At 39.4% G+C, this 22,169-nt stretch overlaps 1 protein-coding gene across 1 annotated transcript; it reads right to left on the bottom strand.

Moving 5' to 3' along the window:
- Nucleotides 1–250: 250 nt before the first annotated feature.
- cds2 (CDP-diacylglycerol synthase (phosphatidate cytidylyltransferase) 2) lies at nucleotides 251–21,465 on the bottom strand. Its single transcript, XM_030737256.1, has 13 exons — nucleotides 21,255–21,465; nucleotides 13,127–13,269; nucleotides 12,153–12,249; nucleotides 11,321–11,418; nucleotides 10,700–10,839; nucleotides 9,532–9,590; nucleotides 8,975–9,057; nucleotides 8,701–8,788; nucleotides 8,464–8,532; nucleotides 7,752–7,904; nucleotides 6,047–6,166; nucleotides 5,835–5,938; nucleotides 251–3,841 (listed from the first exon to the last, which is right to left on the bottom strand). Exons 1-13 carry the CDS (start codon nucleotides 21,324–21,326, stop codon nucleotides 3,703–3,705), a joined length of 1,365 nt encoding a protein of 454 aa, XP_030593116.1. The 5' UTR covers nucleotides 21,327–21,465; the 3' UTR covers nucleotides 251–3,702.
- Between the last annotated feature and the right edge of the window lie 704 nt (nucleotides 21,466–22,169).

Here is a 22,169-nt window from a genome sequence, read left to right as displayed (position 1 = left end):
TTTCAGTGAAACAAAAATCAGTATTTGCAGTGGTGTACTCTAGAAGGTGAAAGTTTAGGCGTCTCCCACTGGGCCACGACATGCTCCCAGCTCTGGTGTTTCTCCATCATAAAACAAATGGGTATTACATAGATCGGTGCAAGGAAGTCAACTGAATGTATTTCAAAATGGGGAAGAAGCCCAACAAGGGAGAAACACAACCAACCACATTTTGTTGTAATACATTTTTAATTTTCTCTGAAACAAGACAAAGCACATTTCAGCATCAAAAGATTACAGCTTTTCTCTAGACAATGTACAACGCAACACAAACCATTGCACATCTGAATAATTATATACTGAAAAATCATATAGTTGTGTAAGAGAACCTCGAACCATAAAATAAAACACAAGGGGGAATCTACACAGTACGTGGGACAGACACATCTCTCCCATACATTCCTTTTCAGAGGCTCCTGGCCTGGCAGGATGCACAACAGCAAAGTGGCACTGTGTTGATTAAAAATGGCACAGAGGTGAATCCTGGGTGCCCTTGAAAAATGGGGGTGAGGGTCAGAATCAGGTTTCTCTTTTAGTTTAAAGTGGCATGATTATCTCTTAGAAATTACCTGCTTGTGAGCAAATCTCAACTTTAGGGGTACTGGAATGTATCAAGCAGCAGTTAGAAAGGGTCAAACCCATCCACCCACAGAGTGTGACACTCCATCAGCTGAGCACAGGAGCTACAGCTCTCTCTAGTGGCCGTCTGAACACCAGGCAGTGAAATGGCAGTACAGAGCTGCGGGGCTAAAAACCTGCACCACTGAATGACAACGGAGACAGTGAGGCCCGAAAAACATGAGGTACCTGTGCCTGCTGAGACACTAGTTATCTGGAACCTACTAAAATAAGTGTCCACTAGTATCCAGGTTGATTCAACTTGCACAACCACGCAGAAGTAGACACACAACGGCTATCAGGGAAGAGCTTAAATAACACATCCAAATGTACTAAAGCCACAGCAAGAAAACACTTTTCTGCTATTTCAATACTTTTTCCTATATGGCAATAATAATAAATATGCCTCTAAGCAAAAATACTAAACACTCAAAATAATTTTTCTGAACATCCTCTTAATAAATCTATAATATAGTAACTTTGAAAAAGGTTTGCTTAAATAAAACATCTTAAAGATGACGAGCGGCTGGACGTCACAAAAATTGTGAATGGAATGAAATTCAAATATAGGAGGAAAAAACTCGTTTGGGCTATACAGCGGCTCCTTCTATAAAAAAATATTAAAATCAACTTTTAGAAATTGATTGCCACGATCAAGCAGAAGCAAAATCTGGGTAGCAAAAAAGGTTCTTTGCTTAAAAATACAACTTTGTTTTTTTGTTTTTTTTAGGTGAATATCTGATCAGAGGGAATTTAAGTTGAAATGAAGGAGTCATTTACTGAATCAGCTGGTTTTTATGGTTAGCATAGACATACTGACTAATAAACTGTATAAATAAATAGTATATTTATACATAAATAGCACTTCTTTTTTTTTTTAAACTGTCCATGGTCACATCCCTGCTACACTGACTACTGCATGAATGTTCATATTGCTGTTTTGTCCTTTGAGTACAGACTTCCAAATAAAAAACTGTTCAGACTGGACAGAAAGAAAACAATGAATGTGTACAAACATGATGCTGATTGGTCCTGTAGGCAAAGATCAACCATTCTCCTGTCCTCTCACCTGAAATCTAATCCACACCTCAGTCGTTTCTAAGCTTGAATGGAATAAACGGCTCTATCGCATTTAACAGGAAAAAGCCACAGAGGATGAATCAGCCAGACACTTCCAACAACGCATCTTAACAAACAGCGCCTTTCGCTTGATTAACCCCAACTCAAATGCCCACATTTTTCCACCAAAATTTGTCTTCAGATTAAGAGCATGAGTCAATGTGGCAGGTTTAAAAAAAACAAAGTGGTGTGGTACCCCTTTAACATCTGCAGCGTGTGTGTGAAACTCACTCAGAAAGCCAAACTGAAAGGAAACCAACTGTAAAGAAGCTCCAGCTTTTATATTTTAGAATTAAATCCAATACACACAGTTGAAAGTAGCATAAATAAAAACTTCCACTGGAAAATCTCTGGGAATGAACGGCAGCACGTACACAATAAGGAACCGTTTTGATGAAGTTTAACCTAACAAGAAAGCAACAGGCCACTTTACAGCAACGATTTCATTCAAATAGCTCGAGCTGACCGGTCAGTGTTTATGTGCCGTTTGCGCACTGAAGCCCGGAAACACAGTGACATCACAGCACGCAGAAGCAGCTGATGATGGCAGTGTAGAAACTCTGTGGCCTACTTGTTCTGTTACCGATTCCAGCAGTGTCAAAGGGAGCAGCTGGAATGCAACAATTCCTCTGTACCTTACAGTCAACAGGCAACGAACCGCAAAAATAAAATCAAAATAAAAAGCATTTCTATCAACAAGATATTGTGGATTTTATGTTCCTTACACCACCAACAGTTGTGAACTTAAAGACTGGATGGACCTAAAGTGGACCTATTCTGCTTTCCTTTCTTTCCTGTCATATATACACACACATACATACTGCTACAATGGTGGATGCTCATATTAAACATGGCTAACCTTTCAAATGTGAGGTCAGTGAATATGTAATCTCTGAGCTGTCTTTTCCTCTCTATTCTTGGCTCTGTGTGATATCAGTGGAAACCTGCTGTTCAAAACTGTGAGAGGCAGCCAATCAGAAGGAAGTTTAAAAGGGAAGGAAGCTGGACCTTGTTTCCGAAGGTGAACTGAGGACCTGCACCAAGGCCCAATATAAGATAAGGACTACTCTGAACTGCAAATCATGTAAAACTACTGATACCACCAATAATAATAATAGTGCTGCAACAAAGCATCATAGGTCCCCTTTAAGTGTAATGTAGTTGTTCACCTTAGACTTCGGCACAATCACGTTAATGATTTGGCCAAGCATGAGAGGCTTTGTTGAATGGCAGAAAAACAGACACAAAAAAACAAAACAAAAAAACAAAAAAACAAATGCATGTGGCAGATGGCAACGGGGAATTCAGTCTGAACAAAAAAAGACACCACATTAAGATATAATAGAACCATACCAAATATAAAACCATCTATGTATAAATAGAAAAACTCACAATAAAGAAACTTAAACTTAATTTAGAGGAGAGGGTGCAGCAGAAGTAAGAATACAGTGAGTAACAGGGCTGAGAGCAGTGCACTGAAATAATAAAAACTATAAAATATCAACACACAATAATAATAATAGATATATATAGAGGATATTGTGTGTACAGGTAGAAATGTACAGCAAACCAACATTGTGTTTAACAGTGTAAATAGATAGAGGGTGACTGTAATGGAAATGTGTAAAAGTACAGTGATTCACAAACTCAACCTGAAAACACTGGTGTCAGAAACATGATTCACAGACTGCAGGAACACAAAAAAGAATGACTCCCACACCCACATGAAATGGAATGACCCAAGGCTGTCGATTTTGTGGTTTTTCTGTTTGTTTTTCTCAGATGTGTTCTCGCTCACGCAAAGCACTGCGAGTCTTCCCAGAGCTCCAGGGCCGCACGGGGGCTCCCTGGGTGCCGCTGCCCTCATCTCCATTTCCCCCTCCTCTCAGGGCGAGCTAGCTGTGGTTGCTGGGGGGGTGGGGGGCTCTAAGCAGCGGCGACCTCCTCCAGCGCCGGCAGCAGGCCTTTCTCTGTCAGGTGAGCCTTCAGAGAGTTGAAGATGTAGAGCTGCTGATCGGGACGGAGGGCCAAGAGCTGCTGGATCACCTTGGTAGGGTTGGGGCCCCTGAGAGAAAGTGGGGAAATGCTTAAACACAAATCTTCAACAATACGGAAAACACACATTAAAAAAAATAAATAAATAAGATTTTTGTTTTAAGTGCAGTACAGAGTGGACAGGAAAGCAGGGAGAGAGTCGGGGGACTGGCACACAGAAAATGATCCGAGGTGGATTCAAAGCCAGCCCTCTGCAGTGACCTTCAGCATATGGGTCACATGCTCAACCAGGGGAAATACAGCAGTGTCCACAACTAATAAGCTTTATTAATAACGTGTCAGTAACATTAAGGGTATAAAAAGAAGACGCCAGACAGGCTGAGTCATTCAGAAGTACAGCTGGGGAGGAAAAGATTAAATTGTTGAACTATTTGTCTATTCAAAGAGCAAATAGCACATTTATTTTTTTCTCTAAATTCAGTTACATTATAAAACTTGCATGCCTTTGTGTGTTTTGCAAAGATATTACAGCTAAGATTTAAATTAAAAAGCATGGATTTATAGCATTTAACAATCTTTTCAACATTATGATAACAGCAGCAGCGTGTAATCAGCTCTGTATCAACACTGCAGAGACCTGATGATTTACGTCAGGTGATGCCATGTGTGCTGATCCACGCTCATGTGTCACTTTTTGGTTTGACTTCTTCCAAAGGTGTGTGTGTAGCTCTCTCTCCTTCCTCCAGGATGTGTGTGGGTGTATGTGCTGAGACAGGTGGAGCCTGCTGATTGGCTAGATTGAAGAAGTTAGAGTTTCTGGACTGGATCACTGGGTAAACACCAGCCTCTTAAACTCCAGCTGATAGTTTGTTATGTGACTTGAGAGTTTTGTGTAAATAGCTTGAGTGGCAGTTAGAAACTGAACTTTAGGGTTTGTAGATTCCCTTATCTGTGCTGTTAGCTGTGACCTTCCTGTAAATAGTTTTAGTAAATACTGATTATCACTGTAAATACTGAGCACCTTATTGGAGATTAGTGGGAGTGAGAAGCCCTTTGCATGAATACTATTTCTTGTGCTTTTTGGTCAGAAACTTAGATGTGTGTCATTTGTTTGCCTTTTACCCTTTGTTAGGTAAGAGTAGGGCTCACTAGAAGCTTTTGTTTGTTGTTCTAAATATAGATCTAAATGTACAGTACTGTTTAGTAAGACAACCTTAGCTAACATTAGCTAGCAGCAATCACCAAGACCACTGATTCTCCTCACAGCACAAGTAAATTTATCACATAGGGTCGTTATTTCTCCTGATCTTCATCTGTTTCTGGTCTAACAGGTTAATAACTGTAAGGCTGGAGTCCGGCATATACAAAATGATTTACAGTTTCAACCTCTTCATAAATATTGTTTGCATCCATATTTCTTAACTCACATCAACATAGCTCAGCTGCACTCCCTCATATAACACTATGGCCAAGTTCTTCCTGCTTTGTTTTTTAAAGTCCAGTACAAAAATCTTATTTACTGTATATGTGGAAAATCTAGTTATTGCTTCATTTTCCCACACATTAATTTACTGGGAACACCAACTTGCAAGTTGCTCTTTAACAACTGTTTCTCAGTGTAAATGATATTATTAAGGCCCCAGTCACACTGGCCTTGGGACTGGTCAGCAGTGCCCTCGCAACTGCTGGTTCCCAGGGAAAAATATGTGTTCCCTAACTTATTGCTGATGTTTGTTGGCTGCAAAGAGAACTGCACCAAAGACTTAATCTTGATTGCTTAAGGTCGCTAGCAGGACGCCACAGTTACCCCCAGGTTGCATGGAAGATGCCTTTGTGTTGCTCGCAGTCCATTTCAAAGAAACTATCTCTTTAAAGAGTGTGCAGATGGTGAACATTAACTTCCACTAAACTACTATTAGCTCCATTACATTACAAGCTCAACTGCTGCTTAGAGCACCATAAAGAGTGTACAGGAGCATAAAGGACACAATCTGACAATAAGCAAAATTAAATGCATTAAACTATGTAAAACTTTAATCTTAATATGGGAAATTCATGCTTACCTAATGAAGCTAGCAATGTAGACATTAACAAATGTGGCCATGAGGTACTGGCAGTCAAATCTGTCCATAATGCCTCCATGACCTGGAATGGTGTTTGCAAAATCCTGAAAGAGAAAAGAAAAGAAAAAAAAAAAAAAAGGCCTTAAATATATTTTCCCCATCCCTCTCAGGGCTCTGACTGGTTCCTGCCGGTCCTATGGCCACATCCCTACCTTGATCTTGAAAGCTCTCTTGAAGCCGCTGGCAAAGAAGCCACCGAAGGGTCCCACGATGGAGGCAAAGGAAGAGAGAGCAATGCTGTGGATCTGGAATGGATACAGGCGCACTGTAGTCTGTGGAGACAAGGAGGAAGTGTTACATCATCCAACTGCTCCAAAAGGTCTTTTTAACCTTTATTAGGTGGTGTTGGTTTGTTGGTGTTGAACAACTTGGTCATGACATTAAAAAGAATTATTTAAACTAAGATGTGGCCTTATATTTACTGTGAGTGGGTATAAAACTTTGTATACTATGTTTCTAACAGTAACAGGCTCTAAGTTTTCCCTTGGCACTGTTCAATAACAATTTTACAAACACTTCATACTGCGGTGTCACGATACTACAATTTCAAACTTAATATTAATACCCAGAACAATACTTGATACCATTTTCAGTACCACAGGGAAGATTTTGACCCCATCCTGCAACAAGAGCAGTGATGGCAAAGAAGTCATTTCATGAAAAAGTTAAATTAATTTTTAACTAATTTTCCCAATTGTCAGTAAGATTTACTGAAATAAGTATTTAAGATTATGTTTTGAGGTTTTATTCATTTTACAAATGATTTAGATCATTTCATTACAGATCATGAAAGTCAAATATATTTTATGTTTTAGAACCTACTCATAAACAAAGGGTACAACAGCACAATACCTAACACATCAAAATAAATGAATCACTGAAGAAGAAGAGCATTATGAAAAAGTTAAAAAAATTAATTTGAGATAAAGTGAGGAATTAGTTATATTAAAATAAAGATTAAAAAAAAAAAAAAAAAAAAAAAAGAGCACACTGTTAAAAACATTGCCTGCATTTTAAAGCTGACCTCACAGCTGGCTACAAAAAAATATGAAACACACTTTATTAAATTATTGTAAAAGTAGAAAAGTTCAAGTTTATTATCTTGACCACATCTGCCACCTCTTTCATATCCACCATTCACACTGCACGCCTCAGTCTGCAGCTCTTCAGGCCTGAAACACGTCTGATTCGGCTGCTCTGCTCCGGATTTCACTTTGTATCTGCTCAGATTCGTTCTCCACACTCTTGACTCTGCTCAGTTCAACTACGGTTCCTGTGCTGCTCTGCACAGCCAGCAATCCGCCCAGTGCTCCATGTGTCCGTAATCTGCTCTGTCACGGCTCAATATTCCATCAGCGACTCGTTCAGTCTGCAGTCATTCATTTTTTAATCTAACTACAGTCTGCTAGCCGCTACATTAATGATAACTTGTAACAGCTAATAATTAAACAGTTAATGTTACTGTGTGCACCGGCCAGGTTAACATTTATAAAACTTTAATACTTCATTGTTGTTGAAATGGGAGTTTTACTGACCTCTAAAATTCCTCCTAAATTGTTGTTCAGTGTTATGAATGTAAACTACTTCAGCTGTTAGTTAGGGGAGGAGATGTGCCTGACTGCAGCGGTGCTGTGTGCAGTTGCTTGTCAGCTGGAGGAGGCCAAGAAACCACTTTTATATTGATACAGTTGCAAATGAGTATCTTAATTCAATATTCATTTTAGTATCGATTCATATCCGAGTATGAATTTTTTTGGCAACCCTACATCATGTTATGAATGTCTTAGTGAGAGGACTTTACAAAGAGCATGAATAGTGGCACAGGATAAACAGCAAGAGACCGCGACTGAATCTTACCCATCCAGTGACAGACTCCAGCACACTGGGCAGGGCGTAGTCCTGGAGCTGAAACAGGTCTGATGGCTCACAATCCACCTGGAAGCTGTTGGAGTCATTGTTGAACTCCACTGGACACACAAAGTAGCGATAGCCAGCCATGACGTAGGAGAGCTGAGAGGAGAGCAAAGTTACACTTCAGTCGTGTCACTGTAACATTTATTCAGTTCAGAGATGCACCAATCAACCAGCCAGGCAGCAAAACTGACCAGTTTTCAGCGTTCTAGGCCCTGACAGGAGTCAGTCAGCTTCCCACGTGAACGATTATAAGACACTCCATGCATGTGCAACATGTGCACAGCAATGCAGGCAAATAAGCATGCCACTGTATGCTACACTCACAGCCACACACTAACATGTTGTTAGCATGGAAACTCTTTACTGCAAGTAAAAAAAATAAGTCAAGTTCAAGACTGATCAGTGCAGCTCTAATTTAGTTCAGCTAATGCCTTGATGCTTATGAGTAAACGATGAGGTGGCCGCAGGGTTAAAACATCCAGGGCAGCAGCCGCAATGACTTAAATAGGGATCCAAATCAGGAGGGTGTTTGTTTTACTGAAACTGGTGCGCCCCTGATTGGAAACTCATAACAGGAGACACTTTTAAAGCAGCTACAACATAACAGGCTACATTTCTAACAGCTAAAAGGAAAAAGATCAAATTCACATCTTACCATGATGCCAAAAACAATGGTGGAGAAGAATCCACCAATGAAGCCCTCCCAAGTCTTCTTAGGTGATAGCTGCAACAGCCAATATCAAAGAATTCATGCACCACCATAAAGAGCACAACAGTCTTTAGGTGATTTGCTGCAGGCATCAATAATTTATGAGAAACATTATTTAATAAAAATAAAAAAAAAATGATGCATTTTAGGTTTAAGTGACTTCAAATGTTCAAAATTACCGACCTTGATGAGAGGGGTTCGTCCAAAGAAGAAACCGAACATGTAGGCCATGATGTCATTACAGATCACACAAGAAATGGGCACAATGAACCTAATCAGACAAAAAACAGTATACATAGCACTTGTACTAATACTTGGATTATAATGAAAACATCAAGATAATTGAATTTAAAGTACATTTTACTTTTTGAGTAAAGACTGTCAGAGAAGAAACTGTGTTTCTGCTTCTTAAGTTTGACAGTACAGTGTCAAAGCAGATAAGGAGCCTTTTACATACCAGATCATCCCCTCAAACAGGTTGTGTATGATGAGGTGAGACTGGGTCACCACAATCAGGAGAGTCACATGGGTCCAACCAAACTGTGGAGACAGCACAAGACCGATGACACACAGTTCATAATCCATATGTTACTGGACAATGGCAAGGTTTGTACCAAAACACATTCAGGTGACAGGTGTGGGCTATTCTTTCATTATATCATAAGTCAAGCAGGTAAGAGGTCTGGAGATGATGCCACATGTGGCATTTGCATTTGGACGGTGTTGCTGTGAGTCCACAAAATGGAGGTCAGAGATGCTCTCAATGCAAAAATAAACAGGGCATTCATACACTGCAACAGCAAAGAAGTAATTTTTCTGTCTAGTGTTTGCTCTTTTCGTGAAGAACTGTTGTCATGTTGCTGGATGTTATCTGTTTTTTTGCCAAACACATTTCTGGTGGATCTGCCTCTGGCCCACTTCTCCTTTTACTTGAGGGTTTGTATTTTAGCTAGCCTCATCAATAAGACAGTAGCCTTGAGGCAGGATGCATAGAGGATGCAGGGGGGTACTTACCATGTAAAACTGAAGGCGGTAATGTTTCTTCACCAAACTCAGCACAAACATACAGAAACCTGCAACAATAGCACAAATTACTTATGACATACAGAACACTGGCACCTGTGAAGAGGAGGAAACAAATTAATTCAGAATCAAAATCATCTTTGGTCAAACTCTGATTAAATTTAGCTTGACCTACTTCATACCATGTGCAGTTAAACGTGCAGTGAATAGCTCTAAAGCAGAGAATATCTGAGAACAATGGGATTTAACTAAGTGAAATAAGTCAGCTCAGACATACTGAAGGTGTTTCCTCTTCAGAGGGACAATAATGGTTTTCCAAGCAAGAAATTAAGATGTATAAGATCACAAAACACAGCAAAGCTCAGCATTTTCTGTCACTTCAAATTCTGAGCTTCAGAGCCTCTCTGCTCAAAGACAAGCTGGGCCATTCAATTTCACCTTAAACTTAGTACGCAAGACAGTCGGGGTGCTTCCTTCCTCCCACATCCTGTTTGGCACCAGCTAGAAGCTACAGTAGTATTGTGTTACTGACTGACACACAGCAGTACAGGAAGTGGGACATCGCTAGTTAGCGTAAAAATAATGAGCTTTGAAGAAAGTAACATAAAAACCTGAGTGTGCTGTGACTCATTTCCTCCAAGAAAACGAGCAGAATTACTGCTTTGCTCACGTGTTTTTCTGCCAATCAGTCGAGTCATAGTTTACATCCTTTAAAACTCATAACATATGCAGTGAAGAATTTCATATGTGGGCACATATTTATTTGTATATAAACTTTGAATATTTAGTATATGAATGATGTTATGCTGAGCTCAGAATAACACTGTACCAAATTTGTAGAAACTTCTTTGAGTCATTCAAGAGATATCCAAAATGGAACTAAGAAATATTACTAACGCAATATTTATTTTATCAAGACAGACTGATCAATCGCTGATACGTGTAAAAGAAATCAAAGGTATGCTGTTGCTACTGTATGTCTCCTAGTCAGATCAGAGCAGTGTAATCAGCATCTCATGTCTATTTGTTTAAGGGGCAGTTAATATTTACTAGAACAAACTGGTGAACATGACATGACTAACTTCAGTGCTTCTTGCGGCCTGCTGGCATGATGATGACGTTACCACAGAATTTTAAACTTGACTTTATGTTTTTCTACCTGTGAGGTAGAGGGCGAAGGATATGAAGCGGTGGTATTTGCTGAGGATGCGGAGCGGCTCCTCCCTTTGAACCAGTGTGAAGAAGTAATCTGTCACAGTCTCACCATAGAAGAAGTAGTTCACACATAGCAGGAAGTACCTATAAGGCAGAAGGCTGACGTAAATGTACACATCTCACAGTGTTGTGGCAGCAGCTCATCAGACTCTGAATTCAATATGCCAGCAGAAAAATCAACAAGGCTGACTGACTGACTTCCCTTGTTGAAAACAGCAGATAGCTGAAAGTTTTGCCGTTACACTGATTGTACCACGGAGAAAAGTCTTTCAACAGGTTTTCCAGCCTCATGGCATAGTGAATATCAGGGCTCTTCTATCTATTACACTACATTGTAAACCACTACTGCTAAAAATCAAAGAGAGCTAATGATTCATTGTAATTCTGCTATTATATGCTCTTCAGCTTAATCTCTTAGATACCGATGATTTAAAATAGGCAGATAAACAAACCTCAGGACGTCTGCAACAAAATAAAAACACGAGACAATACAATAAGAAAGAAGCCAGCATGGATATTTGCTACGTTTATGTCCGATTCCCTGTGTTTGTGTGAGTGTCCTCACCAGCTCAATGTCCTGAACCAGGGCAGGTCGTAGGAGTGGTACACGCTGTAACCAATGGTGATGATTTCTTGGAAGCACTTGATCTGAACACAGAGGACCTGCACAGAGAAGCACTGTGTCAGCAGACAAAGGCAAAATACTGATCACGCAAACTCAGAACGGGCCTTTGAGATGGGGAGAAAACGTGGCAACAAGTCAGATCAGCCAAAGTACAGTCGAAGATGCGGGCTACTTTATTTCACAGAAATGTATGCATGTCCCTGGTATTTCAGACCTTTTGATGAGTTGATGAGCAAAAGTGTGGATTATATTTTTGTAAGTGTGACCGCAATAAACAAAACTAGTTAAAAAAAAAAGCTCATGCTATTAAAACGCTGATGATTCTCCTTTAACTCGTCTGTGCAGGAAAAACCCCGATCACAGCTCGATGTGTGTCTGTGTGTGTATCCAACAGCATGGTGTCCCACTGACAAAATGGCTGACAGGCCTATTTTCAAGGTATTCCCTGATGACAGAAGCAGCAGTCCTGCACATTATTAGACAGCCTGCATCCCTTTTAATCCATTATATTAGGATTTTCATGTGTGTTAAAAATTAACTGAATGTACTGCTTTAAACAGTTCTGAACCTTAATACGTGCTTAATATAAACTAAGTGAGAAAAAAAGTCTGATCCTTAACATAATTCATTTTAACAGAACAAATTTGGTATTAAAAAGGTCCACTTGTCTCAAGTCGCAGGCTGAACTGACAAATCAGCACATCCCTATATTACAAAAATGTATTTAAAAAAACTTTGTTGATTTCACATTTTTGGTAGAGCAAGTACTCACAATCATCATAAGCACCATGGGGCCCAGGTAGATGATGAAGAAGAAGAAGCAAATCATGGCTAGTGTCAGGATGCCTCGTACCCACCAGTTTTTCCATCTGAAGAAAACACGCAAAACACTGGATTGTCAGTAATACTGATAAAGTGACAATAAATAAAATAAAGCAACAATAGCTGTGATGTAGGACTGCTCAGAGAGAAGGTTGATGACAATGTCTCATTTACATCTATGTCAGCTATCCTGCATATGCTGTGCTTCTCCCACGGGCTGCACTGACGGAGTCACTTGTGGCAGCTTTTTTAAAATTAAAGGCACTGAAAGAGCCTGGGCTAAAACTTTTAATTATATTATTTTGCCAAAAAGTTCTACACGCTCCCCTGAACAAACCTGCAGTTCAGTGATTCATATCTGTTGCTTAAATATGTGCTGAGGAATTCCTTTGTGTGAATCATGACACCTCCACAAATGTAACACTGCTTAAATGCAGTCCAGGAAAAACTTGAATGAATGAATGAATGAATGAAGGTTTTATTGCCATGTGGGTGAACAGGTTCACACATTGGAAATTGCAATTAACAGAACACCCATCCAAGAATACAACAAACACAAACACAACACGGGGGGACAGGTGTCCTGAGGTTATGCAGCCGACTTGCAGCGCTACCTTTACAGTTCCCCGAAAAAGAAAACAACACACATCATGGGGTAGTTAGGTTAAAAAAAAAGTCATCTGGTACAGTGCTCAAAATGAGCACTGTACCAGGGCCTCTTGTTTAGATGGGTGGGTTTAAAATGAGCACATAGCAACTCACAGCAAAAAAGAAATAATGGGGGCGTTGAATATCTATAAATAATACTGAGCACGCTCAAGCCCTAGGAAGAAGATGAACCTTTATGATCACACTTTTAAACACAATGCAGAAAGCAACACAAAAAAGAGACATAGTATATACTGCCTTCAACACTGGGCATACCTTGAAGAGAGTCCAGATAGGGCCTTGTTTAAAACCTCAGGGGTGTCATCAGGAGGGACTGGCACCTCTGGGACCCCTGAGTCCACTTTGGACTCATTATCTGACACCCCATCTTTTTCTGCCTTCTGCTCACTGTCTGAACCCTGACAAACAGAAAAACAACAGAGGAGAAATAAGACACTTAGAGCACAGATATGGCTCTGTAGGGGAAAGAGAGCAAGTCTTCCATAACAGTACGTTTACGTTTGTGTTGTTTAATCATAGATCTAAGATAAATGTAGGAGAGCTGAACTTCATTGAGCTATCCAGGGATATGACTCATCTATTTACATATTTCCAGGAGCAAAGGGCTGGTGCAGCTGAAGGAATGGTACTTTTGTCATGTCACAGTGTATACAGTCAAACTAAGAACATAAATAGCATTTACATGGCAACCAGCTAAAATCCCATGATAAAATAGCTAGATTAGAGGTCTCTTGGTACTTTTTGGCCAAACGTGACACATTTCCCCAGTGCAAAAAAAAAAAAAACACTCCACCGACAATGAATACAAACTGAAACATCATAGATTACTGCTTGTGTAATAATTTATTTCCACTAAAATAATCAATTATAATAACACGCTGCATCTCAAATTATGCCAAAAATGTAACTGACAGTACCCAAAATGGTAATTGATGTAATCCTGAAATACCCACCCAGTCACAGTAAAATTAAGAACATTTTATTATCATTATATTATTAGAACTATATTATATTGAAAACAGGCTGGTTAGAATGGTCTGTAACCCTTAACAGATGCTTTCAGTTCTGCCAAATTACTCAGGTTGAGGTGAGGTGGTAGTTGTGAAAACACCACACAATTTAAAAATAGCACTGAAGTGGTTCCTCTCTAACAGGCTCAGTAAAAAAAAAAAATATAATAAACTGAACTAATTATATATATATATATATATATATATATATATATATATATATATATATATATATATATATATATATATATATATATATATATATATCAGTGACGTGCGGTGAGGGTCGTGACTGGTGAGGCACTGACGTCATCACATCAGATTTACAAACATATAGCTTATTCACCATTTGATTGGCAACAGTTGTTTTGTTTAACATTAACATAGTCTGAAGCAAACCTTTTAGCTCCGGTGTTGGTCTTCCTTTAATTATTATCTTCTGCTTCGATTGAAAGTCCAGTTTAGAAAATTCTTTCAGTTGAGTTATGTAATCTTCCATGTTGAACATAAGGCCAAGCAACAGGAAAAACTAACTGGCCTTGCTAACTGTTTATGGTAGCTTGCCGCCGAGGAGTCGTAGAGTCCCTGGGATCACCAGCGCCCCCTACCATGAGGCACGAGAACTGCGTGCCTCACCTAGTGTCTCTTCGCAGCAGTTTCATGATCGCTCAACACAAGAATGCATTACACACACATACAGTTGTTAATGAAAAAAACAACAACAAAAAACTGTGCATTATATACACCAGCTAAAATATAGAAATTTAGTTCATATAGTAAAAGTGTTAGAACATTTTAATAGCCACATGCAAAGGGAAAGTAATCCGGTCTCACTGCATAGCATGCCAGCACAGTTAGTAGTCATTGGCAATGACTATACTGAGCCGCACCACGGATTGCGCAATCCGTGGTGCGGCTCGCCGGGCTGGTGCCTCACCGTTCGTCTCTTAGTATTTGACCGGCAAATGCGAAAATTCAACGATTTTGAAAAAACTAATCTAAAAATGGTGTAGTTAAATGGAAAAGAACTTTAAAATACAAATCACTGAATGAATATAACCATTTAATTTATTTTTTAATTTTATATTTCCACGATGACAGGTGAGGCCGTGCCTCACCTGCCTCCCCTGACTGCACGTCACTGATATATATATATATATATCCACAGGAAGTATCAGCCAGAATAATTAGAAACACCTGTGAATCCCTGGTGTGGACCGCCTCAGAACCCTATTATGCAGTTTTATTTAAAACACATATATTCTGTGTACTGCAGTTGATTTACACTCTGAATACAAATATTGCTACAATCACTTTTGAAAAAAAAAAAAAAAACAGCACCGGCTTCATCTGACATGAACATGCTGTAATTAAGGGATCAGGAGCTGGTCTGCCAGTGCACAGTTGTGCGTGGGTGGCTAAACACTGCTCCAAACCATCTCCATACATATTGTTGATTTCTCAGAACCATGTGTTCACTGATGAAGGCCTGCCTACAGCACACTGATCTTTACCTCTGCATGGTAACAATACTGAAAAATATGAATGTCATTATATGGTCAGAGCTCCTGCGCCAATAATAGAAAGGGTTTTTTTTAGGGCAGTTTGTCCTTGCATTTCTGATTCACCCCCCCTGCTGCCCTCTCTGCTGCTGGTGACCAAATAAGGCTTGGAGTTGTCACATCAAATTCACCCAGCAGATGGTTGACTGGTGGTTTTGTGATGCCCACTCAGTCTCACATTTGCAATTTGGCAAATGATCCATACCACAGTACTGCAGCTGGATATTTACTAGATTAATAACAAACACAACAAATGTTAGAGAAATCTGAAAAGACAATCAGCTGATATACTGGATTTTTAAATTCTTAAATAGATATCAGTCAGGCTCTGGCTTTAATACAAAGCTTCTTGTTGATGATGCAATCAATCAGATATTTGTATAATCATATATGATATTTTGGAAATCAGTCCAATACAAACTAGCTTGATAGCATATCTGGTGACATTGTGCTGATTTGTTCAATCCAATTCCATTTTGTTTTATATTCACTTACCCACATGGAACAGATACAGATACCTTAGCTTAAGGTAAATTAAATTAATACACTGTACTCATCACAGTGAGGAAGAGACTGGGAATTATTTTTTTTTTCCTTCAACACAACATTGATTTGCTAACTTCATAAAAGAACACATAGCAACTAACAAGAATCAGTATTACCAGTTAAATATTAAATGAAAACAGAACCAAAGTAAATAGCATTAAAAAAAGTATTCACCTAATTTATTTGCACCAGTCTAACTTCAGCTCATTGTGAGTGTAACTGTGTGAGTCTTCAGGTCACGATAGTTTCTCCTTTCCTCCTCTCAGTCTGCGTGCACCTCTTTTTACTGCTCCTTATACACAAATTACATTAGCAGTGGAGCTGGCAGCAGACATGTGAAATGAGCTAATATTAATGGAGTTGGCTGCAATAGGTTATTTTACCATAGGTGCAATAAATGCTTTCAAAGAACAATGAAGAGACTCAGTCTCACACACACAAGTGAGGAAAGAGATCATCTCACTGGAGCTTTCAGCTGCGTCAATTCCACTGACAGCAGTTTGCAGTCAAATGAAAAACTACTTCAAACATACAATGAAAATCTGTTTGTGTAGGAGGAATGAAACACCAAAAACTGCTGCTTTTGCTACTAGCTTCCTCCATGTTAGCTCTCCTACTAGCAACAAGTGAACTGAACTAACTGGGTCAAATGTAGATCAGCTTGTTGACACCGATATCTAATCCAGGTTTCTGAGTCAGAATCAGACTGATATTGCTAATATTGGATGCTAATGTCAGATATTCTGAATCTGCCCAGACTCCAGGGCAAGGTATCTGTATCTGAACTGAAAGACTGGATCAGATAAGCCCTAATTTTTAAATGTTACAATACTAAAGATCTGGTTCAAGGCAAACAGTTTATAATGTGAGAAAGAATTTAAACTAGAATGGGTTCTCATAACAAAAAAAAAAAAATACTGCTTTACTAGTCAACTTGCTTTTTAGAGAGATTTAATACTGGGGTTGGGGATCACATGTTTCTATCAGTGTTGTGAAGCCAAACAGTGATTTAGGGTTTAATATTTTTCCCGAAAATGACATGAATCAAATCCCGGGAAATGACGAGCCATTTCCCGGGAATCCCGGGAAAAAGTTTATTTATTTTTTTTATTTTAATTAGGCCAGCTGTAGCCTGTGTCGGCCTTAACCTATTGTGATATTGTAGAGGTAGCTTTCCAGCTATGTCCTGTTATGCCCAGTAGGGGGCAACGTCGGCTTGATTAACGCAATAAAACCTACATCTCGACATTTGAGTGCTCGAGCTATGCGGTGTTGTATCGTTCCTCAACACTCCCTTAACAAATATAATTCGAATATTCCTGCATTGTACATGGAATTATACCAAGCTATTTTACAATTGCTGGTGCAAAACAATACGGTTCATCTCCACAGCATTGATAAAGGCTCAGCCACGCTGTCGTGGCGACATCTGTTGCGCTATATCTCCACCAGTGGAACGCTGTAATAGTCATTGAAAAGTTAACTACCGTACTACACTATAATATGGCATAACACAGGGCCTTGAGTAATGCACCACGACTTGGTCATTGCCATTCTGGCAACAACAAATTTATAACACCTTGTCTGAGGGTTAAAGTAGGTTCGCTGTGAATCGCCTTTTGAAAAACTGGCCAATCCTTATAGCCTAAAAAATATACATTTTACTCAACTCCATTTTAAAAGCGAAATATGTTAAAGCAATCTATTTCATGATAATTTCTTCACACATTAGGCCCGTATCCTAATTCATGATTGTTAGTAAGCGGCTGCAAACGAGGAAAAGAAACACTCGAAGTTAAACAGATATTTCTTTATTGTTCAGGGCAGGCATATTTTATAGGCTATATAATGCAATATAACAATATATAATAATATAAAATTATATAATACAAAATACCTTAGGGTAAACACATTGCCTACGATTTCAACAAATTAAAGAAGAAAAAAGCACAACTGTGTAATACCTCTATTAAAACGCTTGAGATGAAGCTGAAGCCTTAAACGGAGGCTGAACGTGCCTGAAATGAAGAGTAATGCTTTTCGCATTAAACGAACCCTTCTCTCAATATTTCCTTAAATTTAACTTTCTGAAGCTTTCTTTTCTTTCTGAAAGTCAAATCGACGCGCGCGACTTTTTTCCCGGTTTCCCGTCTAACGTTTCCCGGGAAACGGGAAATGGTTCTGATCGCATTTCCCGGGAATCCCGGATCCCGGGATTAAACCCTACAGTGATTACTTACTTGGCTACCTCATCTCTGCAAGAAGTTATCCAAAATTTTAAATTAAAAACAAATACACTGTGTTTTTACAAGATTTAGAAAACTGAATTAATTTCCCTGAAACACTCACTAGTGTGCACTATCACCCAGATGTCGAAACCCACTGGATGAATGCAGAAGCAGACACATACTGTAAGAGTACACAGAGGCCCATTCTCCCGTTTCCTGGTTTCTATGGAGACAATATCCGTCATTCAGGATGCTCAAGTTAAAAATAGATGCTCCTTTCACATAAATACTCCTTCCCTTTTATGTTGTCTTGCACATCTGTTTTTTTTTTTCTTTAAACTTCAGCTGATTAGAAAAAGCTACTTCTGCCAGCCGTAGAGCTTACAGTTTTCATGCCAAAGAGAGTGTGATTCCTTCACGCTGCAAATTCATTTATCACAAACATTTAGAAGGACCTTTTTTTTTGGAGCAGTCAAAAATGACAACTATGTCGAATGGTTTAAAGTCTACTGACGTCACCAAGGCACTGCAGCTACTGGTAGATTATTGGTTATGTAACCTAATCAAAGACCGAGTCATTTATGCTTGTGAATTGACTTTCACTATACTTTGTTTTTATTTTTGTGTGTGTGTGGTGGTGGTGGAGGGGTGTCAATACAGCATAGTATCACAATATTTTGTGTAGCAACATTGTATCAATATATGGATGCCAAATATCAATATTTTATTAAATAAATTAAAATACTCTGGGAATACTATGAACAAGCGGGCCCATCTCATGCACCACCATCCTGAGAAAATGTAGCTGAGCAAACTTTAATTAAATCGGCTCGACCGAAAACCCTTCCAACACTGGACGAGCAAGCTAATGGCTCAGTCACACGAGTAAAAATAGGACAACCACCTATTTGCATCTACAAGAATCAGTGGCTGCCTGGTGATTGCATTGAATTTTTTCATATTCTGCAACCGACTGCAACTTGTGGTGACCAAATGGTTGCCCACAGCTTGAGGGTCTTGCACACTCACTTGCACGCACAGGTCGCCTGATAGAAGGCAACCTTTCAGCAAACTGTCATAGTCTGACTTGGACCGACTGCAGTCACTCTCAGAGATTACTGAAGGTTTGCAAACATTTGCTGTCTACTTTATAAATGCAGACAGATTGACAGCATGTTGCCATAACTCTAAATGAGTCTTTGTCAGTGACAACTCGTGGGGACTCGACTCAACTGGCTGCCAGCTTACTGTATTCTGCTTATATTCCCATAGAAGAGGGAGGTTGCCTAGTTCAAATGTAATAGTAAATGTGAATTTCCATCTATGTAGACAGCAACAGATATGTCATTTTCAACAGTTTATCACAGTTATTTGCTGTATTATCTGAAACAGACTACAGGGTTCTAGCCAGAACCGGGGGGGGGGGGGGGGGGTGTTCCCCTTGGGTATCGGACTTGACCCCATTCAGTCAGACTGACTGTCTTATGGCAACATTTATGTCAGGTTTTCCACAGATGCAGCACGTCACCATGTTCGTCCACATATGCACCACCATCAAGCTAGACTTTTTCAAATAAATCCTTTTTCTGCTTTGAGGAGTCTGGCTAAATTTGTGTTTTTTTAAGCAGGATGTTGTCTTAACACTGCATTTGTTAATAATTCAACATTAAGACGTATCAATCAAGATGTGGCATTTAAGTGTTTCCATTTTAAGCTTTATCAGACAAGCTACTGCTAAATAAAAACTTAACTGCAAATATACTGGATGGGTGTTCTGTATTCTCGATGTCTATTGTTTCAGCAGTGACAGACATAAGATATATATATATATATATATATATAGATAGATAGATAGATAGATAGATAGATAGATAGATAGATAGATAGATATATATTTACCTGACTGCACAACCTGAGCACCACATCAAAATTAAAAGATCAATGTGGTAGAGCAGTAGGCTGCTCTGAAACAAGTCAAGGCAAAAAGAAAATAAAGAACACGTTAAACTAGTCAGTCACCTAGTGCACTTCCCTGGAAAACTGCATTAGCCTGCGTGGTTTCCTGTGAGAATCCAACTAATGCCTCCCCTACTTTCCCTGCTGCTTTAAGCCACTCTCCATTTTTCTGTAATTATCTCGCCCTGGAGAACCACACATCCATCACCACGCCCCTCTCGCTATTCAATGGGGCGCATCTTTGACGTCCATGCTGACAACACTTATATTGTTATTTTTTCCCTTCACTCTGAAGGCAACAACTTAATTACACTATGTTCAATGAGCTTCGCTGTAATATCGCGCTACACATCAGTCTACGACTCGATGTAAACTGGCAGCGACCATGTTCGCGAGCCTGGCAGGCTAGCGGTTACAAACGAGCCAAAGTAAATAAACAAACAAATAAGCAAATAAAATAAGTTTAGCTAACGCTGCTGTTGAACATTTAACATTACTGCTAGTTGTCAGAGGAGGTGACACGGAACCCTTAATCGCTTGTATAACTGTGTGAATCGTATGTGGCTAGCTTGCAAACCGCCTTACCAACCCTCAGTTTAATATTTTACCATTTGCTGGTAAACTGCTTATCATTAAACAAACGGCCTGTTCAAATAAAGGTCAAGATTTATGTTATACAAGATTAACTGTCGTACATATCGGCATAACGCAGGTGAAGAACGCAGCTCCCATTTCGATGCAGTTTCAACTTTTGTATTTGGTTTGCTGTTGTTTTCGCAGCAAACGCACACACAGGAAGACCATGAGCAGCATCAACCAATCAAATTTAAAATGTGAGTGGTTTGGCGGATGGTTTGTATGGCGTCTTTTAGAGGCTTTTAAGAGCTTTTACGTTAGAGCTGCTGTTTTTCTTATAACCTGACAGCTGACTCCTAAAACTCCAAAATGCCGGATTTTCATTAATTCTGACATGACCTTTTCAAATCACACCCGTCACAGTATAACGATAATTTCAAATAGCTAGCTGGCTAGCTAGCGTTAGGACCTCTAAATGGCAGGACCGAGCTCCAGCTAACGTTACCTTGTCATCTGACGGCTGCTGCTGAAATGCAGGGTCGGTGTCTCTGGCTACACGGTGCCTCAGCTCTGCCATCTTACCGGGTCGTGACCTAACGACAACAGCGAAGGTGCTGCGGCTCCCACAAACAAACTCCCTATTTCGGAGATTGATACCCCCTCTGCTAAGCTCCGAGCAAGACTCTTGCCAGCAACACTTTCCACCCAATGCACGATCAATCATTTCCTGTTTTCAAAATAAGGTCCTTATTGACTACATCAATCCAACACAGCACTACCCAAGATCAACATTCAAATTAGAAGTAATCTTAATGTTGATGTCAAAATTTATTCATCCATGTCTTTTGGGATTACTTTCAGAAACTGAGCTTTTATTAATAATTAATAATTTTACTTAATAATTAAACGACAGTTTAATTATTTGAATTACTGCAATTTTTTTGCACCCCCCCAACCACAAAAAAATTGATTATTTTCCATATAATAAACAGTAGACGGATGGGGCATTGGTGGTGATTAGAGCCATGGATATGTCAAAGATTAGCAACAAAATTATTTTGATTGCATTATTATTTTTTATGTAGTGTCAGATACCCCCTCTGGAGACCTTGTGGCCAAAAATGCCCCAATGAATTCCAGTGAAACCACGTTTCTTTTCTTTTCTTTTTTCTTTTTTAATCTCACTGCGGTTACAGTATAAAACCATGCATTTTGAAGAAAAGTTGTGATATTTAACATTTTTACTGTATTCCATCAGATTCAACCATTTTTTCCATTATAGGCCAATGCATGAAATTCTTGTAATTTTGTCACTTATATTATGGAGCCATGTGGCTACCAGGAGGTCCCAAGAGTGTGTGTGTGTGTGTGTGTGTGTGTGTGTGTGTGTGTGTGTGTGTGTGTGTGTGTGTGTGTGTGT

This window comes from Archocentrus centrarchus, chromosome 9, assembly GCF_007364275.1.
Source record: "Archocentrus centrarchus isolate MPI-CPG fArcCen1 chromosome 9, fArcCen1, whole genome shotgun sequence".
Classification (NCBI taxonomy): domain Eukaryota; kingdom Metazoa; phylum Chordata; class Actinopteri; order Cichliformes; family Cichlidae; genus Archocentrus; species Archocentrus centrarchus.
The sequence above is the reverse complement of the archived record's forward strand: the minus strand, read 5'-3'. Positions and strand labels throughout refer to the sequence as shown.

Bases quoted from the DNA above. Each gene is read 5' to 3' on its own strand.
- cds2 (XM_030737256.1), bottom strand. From the start codon at position 21,326: ATGGCAGAGCTGAGGCACCGTGTAGCCAGAGACACCGACCCTGCATTT. The intron at 13,270-21,254 runs GTAACGTTAGCT...TCTGTTTGTCAG, and splicing joins AGCAGCCGTCAGATGACAAG to GGTTCAGACAGTGAGCAGAA. The intron at 8,533-8,700 runs GTCGGTAATTTT...TGGCTGTTGCAG, and splicing joins GACGAACCCCTCTCATCAAG to CTATCACCTAAGAAGACTTG.